The 16336-nt window shown below is 43.5% G+C and overlaps 1 protein-coding gene across 3 annotated transcripts in view; it reads right to left on the bottom strand.

Moving 5' to 3' along the window:
- Positions 1–16336, bottom strand: part of CBLB (Cbl proto-oncogene B) — a 233845-nt gene that overhangs the window by 124516 nt on the left and 92993 nt on the right. For all 3 annotated transcript variants that reach the window (XM_074999003.1, XM_074998995.1, XM_074999010.1), the window contains exon 4: positions 1356–1502. In XM_074999003.1, coding sequence (XP_074855104.1) covers positions 1356–1502 — 147 coding nt within the window. The remainder of the gene's footprint in view (positions 1–1355; positions 1503–16336) is intronic.

Below are 16336 nucleotides of genomic sequence, written 5' to 3'. Positions count from 1 at the left end.
TTTAACATTGTGGTCAATACTTATGTGACAATAGTTCCTAAATGCGAAATGAAAGAGATTAATCACAGGAGTAAGCCTGCTATTGCTTTCATGTTTAGGTCTCCAATGATACACAGGTTAGCAAAAAGAGGATGTTTATTCTGTGATTAGAGTACTATAATTTGCGTGACATGGCACTATAAAGCATACATATAGGTCAGTAATTTTGAAAAAACCTAAGTACCACACAACTTAGCACATGACAGCAGCACGTGCATCTTCTGCTGGTCATCTAAGATTCTCTACTCTGTCTTGGCTACATAGATTTATAGGGAAAAAAATACATATTCCTATCTTGATTGAAAATTTGGTTTTGGCATATGATACTTTCCAAATAAAAGATTTTGGTTTACACATTGAAGGACAAACTGAAAATGGAAGCTAGTAGGAAACTGATCAGTGGACAGGCCTTATTTTTATGGGAGAAAAGGATAAAATATACATATCTCATAGACCTGGAAGGGACCTGGAGAGGTCATTGAGTCCAGTCCCTTGCCCCTCACAGCAGGACCAAGAACCATCACTGACAGATTTTTTTTTTTAAATTTATTTGCCCCAGATCCCTAAATGGCCTCCACAAGGATTGAACTCCCAGTGACTGGAGCTATCCCTCCCCGCAAAGTACACATTAATTTTAAGAGAACAACAAACTACATTGGAATGTGTGTTTCACAACCTCTACAGTGAAACAATTTGCAAGATTAAAAGAAAAATAATTTTTTCTGTTCTTCCCTTCATGTGACCCTTAGCTCATTTTTCCTTCTGTGTATTTTACCTGCAGAAGCAGAAATAATGCACCCTTCTTGAAATAAAATAACCATAAAGAAAGTAATTACAGAATCATCATTATGGCATCTCCATCAAAAATTTACAGGGGGATATTACATATTTTCTTCTTCCATTCTTTAAAATGGGGGTGAGTAAACTTTTTTTACATTGGGCCCCACTTTTGTCCCTGCAATTGGCAGAGATTCCCCACCTGCCTAATGTAATCCAAACCGATGGAAATTCTGGTTATGTTCACATAAAACACTCTTTTGGCATATGTAAGAAAATAACTAAGCAGAATGTAACAACTTTAGTAATCAGTATATAAACGTGAATACACACATAAAACAGTAACATATTTCAACATTTTTAATGAGATGGATGAGCCTGAATCCCAGCAGCTGATCACACTGAGTTGCCTTTTTGAAATTTTACATTCCCCTGCCCCTGAGGGAACCTGCCTCCCCAACTTTGTGCACCCCCACCTTAAAACAGTCCTTTTCTTTATGCATGTGATAAGACAGAGTGCACAATCGTTCTACACTTACTTGTCTCCAAAAAATTTCCTCCAGAACTCTGCAGCATCTGCTTTTGTAATACGGAAGTTGTCACCCTGGAATTGGCCATTAGGAAAGATTGCTTTGATTTCTGCCAGCATGTGGCTGAAGATCAGAGACAGCTTTGTAAGGTTTCGTCTGTAATTATAAGAACAATAAAGAGAGAAAACCTTAAAATCTGGAACAGATCTTTCAATTTCATATTTATGGTGTTTGTACTACCATCTTATAAAAGGGAAATAAAGACACTTCCTGCCCCGCAACCAAAACCCAGCAACTAAGCAACTAACACACATTTCATGTTTTGAAATGTATTTGCAATGTAAGTTTTCACATACAGTCCACTTATACTTCTTTACATTTCAATTTATCTTTGGCTCTGAACGTTCAACAATAGAAATCAATTCTGTTTAGCAACTGTTGTGATAGCTCATGAGAGCTTAAAACTTTTTTAATCCAAAAGATGAGTTAAATTTGTATATTTTATGAGAGTCGACAAGCACTCTCTCTGTTCCATTTAAGTGCTGAATATTAGACAAGTATTATGAACATGGATAATCTCTAAATATACTTTCATGTGTGACATGTACCACATTTCCATCCAGTTTTCCAGAGGTGCCAGGATAGCATTAACTGTCCATTTTATCACAACCCACTCATTCTTCCTGACACTCTCTCTTTATTGACTTCAGCTTTTCCTTATTGCAGATGCTTCCTATTTCTTGCAATCTTTACCATACCTGCTCAACTGTTAATATTTCCTTCATGTTTTCAGAGGCAAACAAAAATCAAGAATTTTGCTACTAGTTCACTTCTGTAAATTTTCAGGATTCACATCAATTCATTGTCGTCAACAGCAATTTTGTTTTGGTCACAAAACAATTCCATTAAGTGTAGTGAAAAGAACAATGCATCCTTCAACTCAGACCCTTCCTTGAGAAAGAGTTTGAGAGTAGAGTCTTTTGGAAGAAACCTCACAAACATGCTTTTGCTGTGCTGATCTTTATCAAGAAAGAGACAGTTTTTAACTCTCTGGTAAAGGACTCCGGGCCAGCTCACAAATGTAGCAGATTTCTGAGTAAGTTTATGTATCTAATTAACCTGCAACAAATATGGCAAGAACCATTTTAACTACACATTAAAAACTCCACTACAACTTGCTAATGCATTTAAATAACAAGCCTAAAATGTGTTCACTATGTGTAACCATTTTGTAATTGCTTGCAACTATTTTTTAAACAAAAAAATTCAAAGTAATGTAAGGTTTTTCTAGGTATCTGGCAATTACAATTGCTGAAGTTACCCCATGGCAAAGTAAATATTTTTCAGAATAGGAAAACCTTATTTCCCTGCTCACCCAATTCAAATAGTTGAAATGATTTCCCAACATGTTCTCAAAAAGAAATGCAACATAGGGCTGAAAATAAAAAAATTCAGCCCAAATACAGGACTACTGAAAAACTCAGGAGATACCAAAAATAGGGAGTGTCAAAATGGAAGATGAACTGAAGCTTATATTATACACTTTGCTACGAGGAAAGCTATGGTGAAAAAATGATTACAATAAAAACACAAATCTTTAGAAAAATCTGTAATTAATATACTGCCACTCCAACTCCTGGCCAAATGGCTGTGGGGTTTGTTCTTCTACAGCCCTAATTAATCCAGTATAATTGGATGTCTATCATTAAGGGTGTCCAACTTGTCCTTATTTTCTGGATTTGTTCCCCTCCATCTCCTCCCACCCCATTCCCTACTTCCTTTGTTCTTTAATGAGGCCCATATGATCTTTATTCTTACTACTCAGGCCTGAAACATAGCACAAGCAATGACCATCTTACAATGTGAACTTTTCAATCGGCAGGGCGCCTCTCTAAGTAGCATTTTGTTTCTTTAAATCACTTTCTCCTCCCACTTCTCATCTGATCTCCACATCTGGAGGCCTGTTTCCCACAGCATTACAGATTCACTCATTTGGAGAAGAGTTTACTAGGCAGGCAGTTTGACACCATTAAACAGTACATTGATTTCAATGGGACAAGTTATACTGGAAGTGAGGCAAGTATAAGCACCATGCTGAACACTGGCTAAAGGGAAAATGTCTATTCTATGGTCAGGCTGCCATTTGAATTATACACCAGGGGCTCTGCCCTACAAACAACTCAACTACAGACAGTGCCAGGGGGTTGCTGACCCCTGTTCTACACAGAGAGAGACTCTTAAAGCACTGGCGTAGACTCAGTGGTCATTCTGGAAACAAGTTTTGACAAAAACCCTCTATGCTGAAGTAATGATGCATTTTGACTGTATTCAGCACATACATCTAACTATATCCAGTCAAATTTTCAGTTAGTAGTATTCTACCACGGTCAATGGGTACACATGATTGTTCATAGAGCGCTGCTGCCTTGTACCAATTGAGAATCTTCTCCAGAGTCCATATTGTTTTCATTACTAACCATAAAATCCTATAAATGTTCCAAGCGATTAGCCTAAACTGTAAAGCAATTACTTTTCAGAAACAGTTTTCTAAAAAGATCATCATCTGAGAGAACAAATAAAGCCTCAAACAAAGAGGAGTACCGAAGCTTGCTTGTAGTATATGTTCAGCCCTGGTGATATTCTATCTTCAAATGCACTGAAAATATTTACTCCTTGGCTGAAATGAATCCTGCATAAACTTCAGCCAAGAAGGAATTTTCATCACTCCATATACTCATTTGAAAATAGGGCCTAATAAAGAAAATATTGCAATATCTCAACAATGGATGTTAGAATGGCACTAGCAAATAATACAGATTTTTAAAGAGTAGTTCTATCCCAGTTGCTACAAAACAGGAAATTCAAACATGTTTGACATGGATCAATGTTAAAAAATTTTTACAGCCAAGATTTCATGCTGCATATAAGCTAGTTTTATTTTATGGGAGGCAAGGTGGTCTGGATGACACATTACCAGACCAGGTACTGGAAGGCCTAGGTTTCATTTCCGGTTCTGCCACTCATCTCCTGTATGTTTGATAAACAAGTACACTTTTGTGCCTCTGTTTCCCTGTGAAACAGAAATAATGATAGACACTCAGATCTACATAATGAAGCCCCAGAAAATACACTCATCATCACCATTGCCACAGTTAGACAGAAGCATTACATCCATAAACATACAAAGTGATACAGAGGTCTGCACGCCTTCCTCCATCTTCATAATCACTGAAAGGCATATAAAATAAATCAGGCTTTTTTTCCCCTCCAAAGACATTGATAAACTGTACTTAAACCTATACAAATAAATGGAAAGAAAATACATCTGGCTGCCTCTTCCTCTCTTTAGTCCATTGTTGTCACATCTATGCAGACAACTTTTGTTGTACGCTACCAGTTGTCTCTTGATTAAAGTAACAGCTCTGCCTTTCCTTTTGCAATAAATGTCTAGAAACCCCCAACAATGTGCAAGAGAAGTCAGATTCCTTAAGCAGTATAATATGGAAGATTGTTTAATTTTTGCCATTGTGTCATGCCAAAATTGGATTACTATGAAACGTTTTCTTTGATGCACTTTAAAGTATTTTTATCTTAGCACAAGAGTAAATATTGTTCATTAGGCAGTGATCTGCCATAGTAAGTGATTTGATCATTCATGCTGCCAGCTCTTCAAGTTAAAAAAATGCAACACAATCACCCTTTCACAAGGGAAGCCACCAGAGTGAAGTGCATTAGATCTAGAATGTCCTTCATTCAAATCTAATCAGCAACACTTTTTTTGAAAATTATGTCTGCAAACAAAAGTAATTCCATCCACTATTAAGCCGATATATAATATTTTTATGCAGAACATATGCATGATACGTGAAAACCTGCAAGTCATAAGCATTTATGAACTTAGAAGCAGGTTTGGAGAGAATTCATGAAGTGAAGTGTTGATTTTTTTTTTAACCTCTAAAATACAAAGCAAGCTGATTAAGCTTTAAAATTCCAACCACATAAAAAGCACATGTTCCTTTGATAAGCTATATTTAAAAAACAAACATTTCAGGTCAGCTCAAGCCCCTTCAGCACATCAAAAACCTACAAAATACCCTCAAACGTGATGCTGCACTTTGAAGCGCTCTAGGTGAAAGAGGCCTGTTCTCTCCTGCAGACAACCATCTAACCTCAGGAAAATTCTCACTAGCAAACACAAGCCATGCCACAATAATAATAATCCTGGAACTTCTCCTTCTAACAAACCCCGTTACCAACTTCGTCCACATATTTGTTCTGGAGACACCATCACTGGATCTAACCACATTAATTACAGCATAAGGTACACATTCTCCTGTATCTCAACCCATGTTATATATAAAAAACCAAAGTAGTAGAAATGTAGCATTTTAAAGACTAACAAAATTATTTATTCAGTGATGAGCTTTCTTGGGACAGACCCACTTCATCAGATCAATTTCATTTCCAATACAGACTGACATTTATAAGCAAAGAGGACCAAAAGAAAAAAATTGAAAACTGACAAATCAAATAGGACTGAAGGAAGGGGTTGAGAGGTGGGAGTATGTTAAGTGTCCTGTCTGAGATAATTATGCGCATCAAAGGAAGGGAAGCAGTCCTTGTAATGTGTGAGGTAGTTGATGTCTCAGTTCATACCACGTGTTAAGGTGTCAAATTTGAATATGTACTCTAACTCAAATCTCACTCTAATCTGTTAAATTCTCTGTGTACCAGGATACAAATTCTCAGGTCTTTAAGAGAAAGCCCACCCCACTGAAGCGTTCACTGACCAGCTGATGTATATTGAGTTTCTTGATGTCTGATCTGTCCCCATTTATTCTTTGGAGAAGGTTTTGCCCAATTTGTCCAATGCACATAGTGTCAGGGCATTGTTGACACATAATAGCATACATAATGTTGGTGGAAGTGCACAAGAATGTGCCTTTGACCTAGTAACTAACATGGTTAAGTCCAATGATGGTAGTAGCACCCTTCAGTCTACATAGACTATGGAACGTGCCCTTCGTAGTTGCGTTTGGGATCCTCATTTGCAGCGTCGGCTGTGACTGTGAAGACCCACACGAGAGTGACGGTCCTTGCAACCCCTGGTGCTCGTTCTCTACGACAATCGAGCAAGAGCTTATAACCGGTATCTGTTACCTCCCGTGTTGGTTCAATGCTGTTAGCGATGCTGGAGTACCTCTCCAGGCGCGAGCTTGGGCAATTATTGGGACCCTGGGCTGCCCAAATGCCAGTGTTCCCTTCTCAGCTTTACTGATATAGTCCAAAGGAGAGGATAACCTCTATGTCTGGTACCAGCTCAGCTGCAAAAGTTGCCGGGTGAATGCCAGAAGTTGGCACAGAACCACCATAGGACTCCCCTCCAGATTTTCTGTCAGGGTTTACTCCCTTAGCCTTGCTCCTTTCCAAGATAACCCACAAGGCAGTGGGGCATGGAGTACCATAGGGTACCAATGATGGTATCTCAGAATAAATATGTGGACAAAGTTTGCAGCAGAGTGTGTTGCTAGGAAAAGTTCCAGAATTAGTATTACTGTGGTATAGCCTGTGATTGATGGTGAGAATCTCTCTCAAGTTACAAAACAACAAGAAGTCCCGCGGCACCTTACAGACTAACAGATATTTTGGAGCCTAAGCTTTCGTGGGCAAAGACTGCTTTGTCTTTGGGTCTTTGCCCACGAAAATTTAGGCTCCAAAATATCTGCTAATCTATAAGGTGCCACGGGACTTCTTGTTAGTTTTGAAGATACAGATTAACTCGACCACCTCTCTGATACTTGGCTCTCAGGTTAGGAGGCTGTCTATAGGAAAGGACAGGCCTATCACCTAGAGCCTTCTGGAGTGTAGCATCCTGACCCAGAATAGGTTGTAGATTTTTAATGATGCATTGCAGAGGTTTGAGTTGGAGGCTATACATGATGACAAGTGGTGTTCTGTTGAGCTTCTTGGGCTTATCATGAAGTGGCTGGTTTCTGGGTATTCGTCTGGCCCTGTCAATCCATTTTTTTACTTCACTCAGTGGGTAATTCAGTTTATAAATGCTTGGTAGAGGTCTTGTAATTTTCAGTCTCTGTCATAGGGTCAGAGCAGACGTGATACAATCTAAGGGCTTGACTGTAAATGATGGATCATGTGGTGTGAGCTGGATGGAAGCTGGAGGCATGTAGGTAAGTATAGCAGTCAGTGGTTTCCAATAGAGGGTGGTGTTTATGTGGTTATCAGTGATTTGTACTGTGGTATCCAGGAACTGTACTTCTCATGGGGAATAGTCAAGGCTGAGACTGATGGTAGAATGCAGGCTGTTAAAATCTCAGTGGAATTCTTCCAGAGTCTCTTTAACGTGGGTCCAAATGATAAAGATGTCATCGATGCAGCTTAAGTAAAGGAGAGGTAACGGGATGAGAGCTAAGGAATAGCTTTTTCTAAATTGGCCATAAAAATGTTAGCTGCACACTGTGTAGCCATGCGGGGGTGCCCATAGCAGTTCCGCTAATCTGGAGGTATAAATTGTCCCCAAATTGGAAATGATTGTGGGTGAGAACAAAGTTACATAGGTCAGCTACCAGATTAGCTGTGGTAACACTAGGGATGGTATTCCTGATAGCTTGTAGTCCATCTTCATGTGAAATGTTGATGTAGAGAGCCTCAAATTAGACATGTTAAGGCTTGGCCTTAATAGAGATAACAATTACCTCACACGCTACAAAGACAGTAACAGAGAGAAAGCCGTGCTAGTCTATACACTATCAAAACAAAAAAGCAGTCAAGTAGCACTTTAAAGACTAAGAAAACAATTTATTAGCTGAGCTTTCGTGGGACAGACCCACTTCTTCAGACCATAGTCATACCAGAACAGACTCAATATTTAAGGCACAGAGAACCAAACAAAGTAATCAAGGTCGACAAATCAGAAAAAAATTATCAAGGTGAGCAAATCAGAGTGGGGGAGGGGGCACCAAGGATTAGATTAAGCCAAGTATGCAAACGAGCCCCTATAGTGACCCAGAAAATTCCAATCTCGGTTCAACCCACGTGTTAATGTGTCGAATTTGAATATAAAAGAGAGCTCAGCAGCCTCTCTTTGAAGAGTGTTGTGAAAATTCTTCTTCAGTAACACAAACTCTTTAGTCATTAACAGAATGGTCCACTCCATTAAAATGCCAGCTAACAGGCTTGTGGATCAGGAGTGTTTCTATGTCGTTTTGTGCCCATTAACTCTTTGTCTAACAGAGTTTGAAGTCTGTCCAATATATAAAGCATCTGGCCATTGTTGGCACATATGATGTCAGTTGAGGAACATGAGAATGTGCCCATGATTCTGTGACTAACCTGGTTAGGTCCAGTGATGGTATCCCCAGAATAGATATGTGGACAAAGCTGGCAGCAGGCTTTGTTCCATGGAAAGACAGTTTCCCCACTTTTGATATTCGTAATGACCTCAGGCAGGACACTTACTATTGCTCACCCCTCCTCTCTCCCCTCCTTCTCCTCCCCTTTCAGTGCTGTGTTTCTGATTTGTCACTTTTTATTTCAATTTTTTGGATCTCTGTGTTATAAAACCATTGGTGCTGTACCGGAAATGGCGTATCTCCACATCTGAGGAAGCAGGTCTGTCCCATGAAAGCTCATTACCTAATAAATTATTTTGTTAGTCTTTAACGTGCTACTGGACTGCTTTTTTGTTTTGTTAAGATACAGACTAACATGTCTATCTCTCTGTTACTCTTTCAGGTCTGTGCGTTCTGTAGAGAGTAAGGACACAAGATACTGAACTTAGCAACAGTAAGGAAGGAAGGATGGTCTTGAGGTGAGGACACGTACCTGGGAATCAGGAAGGCTTGGATTCTAGATCCATGGGTCTGCTAGCCACCCTCCCTGTGTGAATGTATGTGTCATGTAGCCATTGTTCCAAAGTTTTCCAATATGGAAAGAGAGGATAGTATTTCCTTATCTGTCACTGAGAAGCTTTGGGAAGAGGAGCTCAACGTAAGCTTAAATGCTTGCCTTTCACCAATAGAAGCCAGACCAAATAAAGTTATTACCTCACCCATCTTGTCTCTCTTCATTTATATAGTGTTTTTAGATGTTCCATTACCATGGTGATTAGAACCATATTAATGCCAATAAAACTAACTATGCCTCTTCTACAAATGTCTGAGTAACTCCTCCATCCCCTTTGATTCCAAATTAATACTTTTCTTATACCTGCCAACTTTCCTTCTGCAAAGGATGAAATACGGTCTCCTTCTGACATAAGTGGCAGACTGTCGATCACCAAGTACCAATGCTGTAAAAAATGGTACGCCTGGGACAGCACTGGAGTTACCCATGAATTACCTAGGAGGAATGTAAGACGCTATATGAAATGGAACTATCACTGCCTGTGAAACTAGCCAGTAATATTTCACTTTCTGCAACCAGATGCTACTCTGGCCCCAGCCTCATTCCTTCCTCCTACTTCCCTAGATTTCTCTCCATGTCTTAAAGACAGAACACAATCATGGAGATACAATAGGGAACTAAAAGATGGACCAGCGTCCCATTCTCTGTAATTGTAGACTTTTGGTTGCATGGGATACATCCATCTAATGCTAACACACTGTCCCTACTTAATGAGCTGAAGAGAATAAAGACAACTGATTGATACTGACATTACATCCCCGGGAGGGAAAACAGTTTCTAGCCCAGTATTTGGGAGACAGTTCAACTCTGGGTAAGGTGTAGAAATCGCTTTTAAAAACCACGGGAAGGAAGGGAGCATGGTCCAGTATTTGAAGCAGGGCTTTGAGAGTCAGAATAATTGGCGTTCTAATTCCTAGTCCTCCTAATGATTCATTCAAAACACCATGGGAAAGCCACTTAACCTCTCCGTGCCCTAGTTTTCCCACCTGTGAAGAGGAAATGAGAATACTTCCTTCCCTCAGGTACTGTAAGGTTTAATAAACTGATAAATACACTGACGACTTTGAATGGAAAACTGCATAAATGTGAATTATATTATCTCATCTTATATATGCATAACAAGTCATTTATACATAAGGTAATTACCAATTTTCTCATGAATCCTGGAAAAAGCTGAGTTTGCAAATAACAGGAAAGAACTATGCATACACATCCTCTGGTGAAATGTTTTTCAGTGCTTTTCTGCCAAATGCTGAGAGAGCGCCCTACACTCCTAATCACCAGAACACCTAGAATTTTCTTGGAGGGGGGGAGCTGCTCACCATTGCTAACCCACCTTCACTCTTCCACGTTGCCCAATTTAAAAAAAAATTTCAAGCTTCCCCAACTCATGTTTCTCCTCTATTTTATTGTGATAAGAGAGATGAAAACAAAAAAGAGCCAAAAAGAGAAACAAGGCAGTGAAAGAATGAAAATCTTAAGCAGAACTCTTAATCAGAGCACAAGTACTACTTCTGGAGTTCGGCTTCTCTCCTTACAGAGAGCTTCTTTCCTCTCCCCTCTTCTCCAATCAAATGGCTATTTGTCCACAGTTCCTGAGCAGTGGACTGGCTTTGTTGTGGATAAAAAGCCGCCACACTATACCCAAAATAAGCAACTCTTCACTAACACTAAGCCCTAAAGATTAAAGCTGTGCAGCCCACAAGCCAAAGAGCTTGGTTACCCAGACCGTAAACATTATGCAGCTCCCCCCAAATACAAAAACTGAGGTTGTTGAGGCTGTGCCTTGTGTGTATCTTTATGTGAATAGGTCTCATTGCCACAAGACTACCCATGGGATGAAAATATGTAATCATTATCCTCTCAACTGAAGAACAGTAATGAAAAGGTTAAACTCAGCCCTTATAAAACAAGAGGAATTTTTTTAAATGACAGTTTTGTGCTATTATCCTAAAACCTGAACCATTTTCCCACAAATAGCCAATAACTCGGTGTGCCCAGCACCAAGCTAACAAAAAATTCTAAAGAGCATTAGCCATGGAAATAAGTATGAAGCTTTGAATGCTCACTAAAATTGATTGTGAGGACAGCCTTCGTAGCTCAACTAGTAAGTAATACACATGGAACCTTTCACCTTTATGTCTCCAGTTTTAACACCCAGCCCATAAAATATGTCACAGCTATCTGATGTTCTGTATGATACTGGTTAGGAGCCTTAGTTAGAAGTAACAGTCAAGCATCCACACCAATAAATCATGATTATTCTTCATACCTATGGCAATAGTGTACAGATGACAACCACTGAATCCTCATGGAAAACCAAAGGGTGAGCTCATCTCTCAGGTCACACTAAGAACCAGCGACAGAAGTAAGGTAGTGAAAAAAACAATGCCATGATGTGCATTGTAGCTTTAATGTAGGCATATATGCACCCCCCCCCCCCCCACACACACACACACAATATACATGGCCACACCCAGTATAGTTGAACAGATGCCATACATAAAGTCACATTGAACAAGGCAATAACTTACATAGTGCACTTAGTATGATAGGTAGGTAACAGCTGACAAAAAGACAACAGCTGATGAACAGCCAAAATGAATCTCTTAGTTAAAGAATGGAGTGGGGGGAGGTAGGGAGAAAAGTCACTCAAATTCACTAATTCATGCTAAATAAATGGTTTAATATTTAAAAGTCTAAATATTTTGTAAACAATAGTTAACTTCATTACAGTACAGGTAAACTAAAAACACTAACATTTTTTGATTTTACCACGTCATTTAATTGAGCTATTAAATTGTCTAAAAAATACCACACATTTAACGTAACTAAACCAATGGGTCTAGAAGCAAAGCATGCAGAATTTTAATTTGTCTAGCTCTATTCACCAGTCAACCACTCTTACATCCTTCTACTCATGAACAGTTACACACAATCACTGTTTCTGCTCCTTTGAGACTCCTCTAGACAGCTTTGTTTAAATATTAAGATCCGAAAGCATTAATTTAATATTGGTGTGTGGAATGTCAAATCATGCATCTAGAAAGAGTTCTGAAGTGTGTTCAAAGTGCTTGAAAATTAGGATGGATGCTTTCTATTTATGTATTGGTTATTTCAATTAATATGTAGGGATGTGACAATCCTGTAGTTTGCAAAGGGCTTTACATATGTTTACAACAACCAGCGAGAAAAAAAAATAATTTCCCTAATGTGCTCAGCTCACAAGAGAGCTGTACTTCAGCAAAGACATTAAACCTTTTAAATGGCATTGCCAAAGTAAATTATGTTGACACAGGGACCACATCTACCTATGTGTTTTCACAGAAAGCACCTCACAGAGTGGTGCACTAATCTTGATTGAAACACTGGGATGCCATTGTAATACAAATAAGGAGGCATGCCTAGGATGGTTGTGCAACGAATCTTGAATGAGAAGATTGATGAGTGGCTGTCAGAGGCTTTCCTTTCACTCCCACCCCTGTATCTGGTCACACAGAGAAAGCAGAACAGAAATGTGAACTAGAGGCGATGTAACGTTTATAAGATTAGTTCTAAGCAAGCAGATCCATAGCTCTACATACCAGCAGAATTTATTTTCTAATGTCTCCCTTCCCAGCTCTGGCACCACAGAGCCTTGCCTGTGCTTCTGTTCCCTATTCCCACCTCCTCCTCCTCAGCAGGCCCAAATATGCCTGTCCTGCATATCCCTAATCCTACTCCTTATAAAACTTACATTCGTGTTCCATTTTGAGGAGCCATGAGCCTGTGGTAGTCATCCCACTCCTTTTGTATCCCAGAAGATGGGCAAGAAGTAAGGGTATGTTCTGGCCTACACCAAGCTTTTCTTTTCGCCTCCCCCCACCGCCCAAAAAAAAAAAAAAAATTCCCTTTGCCCATTCTCCCCCACGGTTCTTCAAACTTGGCTTGAGGGGGAAGCCAGGCACTGCAGTGCATGCTCATATATTACAGTTCCACAGAGTATGATGGTTACACCTCCGACCTCTTTTCACCCCATTTGCTAGAGGACAGATGTAACACACACAGGCTGCAGCCACACTATGAAGTGACATTGAAAGGCGTAACCCCTATCCGCCACTTCGAAGTGAGCCGCTTCGAAAGGAAGCAACTACACATGAAACATGGATCAACCATTGTAATCTGCAACATCGAAGAGATGCCCCATAATTTCAAAATGGAGTGGCTACACAGCCACAGCTTCATTTCGAAATAACAAGGCAGGAAATGGGGAGGGTGGGGTCAAATGGCCGACAAGCTCTTCCTGGAGCACAGGCCAGCCACCCTATTAAGGGGCTCTGCCTAAACACACCGCCTGTGCACATGCTGAGGACCCCGGCTGCTTGCAGCACACAACCTCCAGCACAGCACTCGGCAGAGCCTTGGTTAGCCACCACACCACTGCCTGCCATGGACCCACAGCACTTCACTGACAGGGACACCCTGGACATCATGGCCAGCCTGATGGCCATCCTGATAGCATGCCATGTGAGTCTACATGCTGCCCGACACGTGGCCAGCCTCCCCCAACCCACACACACATCCTGGCCCAGGCCCGCCGTCGCCTCTGGCAGTACCCCACCAGCAGGGAATGGTAGGATGACATTGTCCTCTGGGAGTGGGATGATGACCAGCAGTTCCACAACTTCTGGATGACTCAGGCCACGTTCATGGAGCTGTGCCATTGGCTGGCACCAGCACTTCATCACCAGGACACCCACATGTGGTCTGCACTCTCCCTGGAGAAACGATTAGCCATCACCGTGTGGAAGCTGGCCACACCAGACAGCAACCGTTTGGTCGGCCACCAAATCAGGGAGGGAAGGCCACCGTCGGGGTTGTCCTCCTTGAGGTAAGGCAACCAGGGCCACACACCCACAGCGGGGTCCCAGGGAGAGGTGCTCCAGGGAGCGGGGCCCCAGGAGAGGTGTCCCAGGGAGCAGAGTCCCCCATATGTTACCACACACTCACGGGCCCCTGTGCCCTTTACCCCCTACAGGTTGTCGCCACCATCAACAGGATCTTCCTGAACCGCCTGATCTGCCCCACCACACAGCCCAGGATGGTACATCAACCGAAAGGGCTACCACTCTGTTGTCCTCTAGGCCCTCATGGACGCCCAAGGATGTTTCATGGACTTTTGTATGGGCTGACCAGGCAGGGCCCACGATGCACACGTCCTGTGGAACTCATGGCTCAGCTGCAGGACGGCAGACATCACCTACATCCCACCACGGCAGCTGCCGGCGGGGGACTTGACCATGCCCCCATGCATCGTCGCTGATGCTGCATACCCTCTCCAGGCCTGGCTAATGCGCCCCAACATGGGACACACCAACAAGAGCCAGGACCTCTACAACGCCTGACTTAACCAGGCCAGGAACACCATTGAGTGGGCATTCAGCCATCTGAAGGCACGCTTCAGGTGTCTCCTGACATGCCTGGAGGTAGACCTGCCCAGCGTTCCTGCAGTTGTCGGTGCCTGCTATGCTCTCCACAACCTCGTGAAGAGCAAGCAGGAACCCTTTGTGGCACACTGGGCACCCAAGGCCGTGCTGCACTATGAGCAGCCAGGTACGGTCCTGTGTTGCCAGGTGCACCTGCAGGAGGCCCTGTGGGAGCCCTTTGCCCAGGGGCCTGGCCCACTCCACGCAACCCCCCCGTTCTCACCTCAACCCCACCAGCACCCCCCCCAGTCGCATGCACCCCCCCCTCACCATCCCCACCCAAGGCAAGATGCAGATCACCATTAAATAAATTCAATAGTTAATTTTGGGAAACAAAGAACTTGTGACTATTTACATAGGAAGGCAGGGTGAACTATTTACATGGGGGCACGGGGGGCCTCAATCCTCTGTGGGAGTGGCTGGTCAGGATCCATGACAGCCCCTGGAGCCGTGACCACCCCGGGGACAACAGTGGGCCTGGGATGGGGCAGGTGGAACAGGGAGGTAGGGCTGGACTGTGGTATCTTGGGGCTCGGACTAGCGGGGGGGAGCAGCCATGGACAGGCAGGGCTTGCCCGGCCACAGCCAGCACGCCAGCTCCTGCCGTTCAGCTGGGGACATGTCAGCTGGGAGCAGAGCTGCAAGGGCAGGGGGCAGAAGTGGTGTAGGGAGGCTGGGGTAGAAGGGGGAGCTGGGGCGGGGGAGGGGCTATGGGAAAAGCCATCCATGGGGCGGGGGGCTGGGCCAGGCGGTTGGCAACGGCCTGGGTCAGGGTGTCAAGACACTCAGACACCTGGTCCAAAGGCCACCTGCTCCATGGAGAGCCATTTCCACAGCAAGCGGTTCTGCTCCCACCATGTAGCCATGTGGACTACCACCAGATCATCTGCCCAGCTATGCCAGAGGCTCCTCCCACCATGTTGCCCAGGTGTGGGGCTCCTGGGCACTTCCAGGTGGCTGGCAGATGTCGAGGCTATGAAGACATAAGGGGAGAGAGTGGTGCCCCGTCAGTCACAAGCCCAGGTCAGGCGGGCCAGCGGCCTTGTCCCCACCCTGCTTGTGGTGAGGGGCTCTGGGGTAGCTCATCTGCTGTGGGGTCCATCAACACGGGGTCGTTAGAGTGGCTGCCTGAGCCCTTCCCGCCCTCCCAGGGTTATGACCCTCGTGGCAGCCCATGGCCCATGCGGAGACCCCCCCCATGCATACCCCACCCACCCAGCAGCAATGATGGCCATCCCTGGCCTGTGGCCATGTGCCTGGGTCCATGAGAGCTGTGCCTGGGACCACCCCCCCTCCCCCCGCACGACCAGGGCACCCCACACCCGGTCCCTACCTGAGGGTTCCTCGGGTGGTTCAGGGGAAGCCCAGGTGGATGTAGCCTGGCTAGGGCCCTCAGAGGGCTTGGCCATGCACAGCAGTCCCTCGCTGTCGCCGTCCCCGGTGCCAGCAGGTACTTCGGGGCCTGCAGTGGGGTGGGGTGAGGGGGAATCAAGGGTCCTGGCTGGGGCTCCTCACCCTGCCCCTCCCACTCTGCTGCGTCCAGGATCTCCTCAGGTGGTGCAGCCTCCCTGGGTCCCAGCAGCTGGTGGAGCCCTCTGAAGT

Source organism: Carettochelys insculpta, chromosome 1 (assembly GCF_033958435.1).
Source record: "Carettochelys insculpta isolate YL-2023 chromosome 1, ASM3395843v1, whole genome shotgun sequence".
NCBI lineage: Eukaryota > Metazoa > Chordata > Testudines > Carettochelyidae > Carettochelys > Carettochelys insculpta.
The sequence above is the reverse complement of the archived record's forward strand: the minus strand, read 5'-3'. Positions and strand labels throughout refer to the sequence as shown.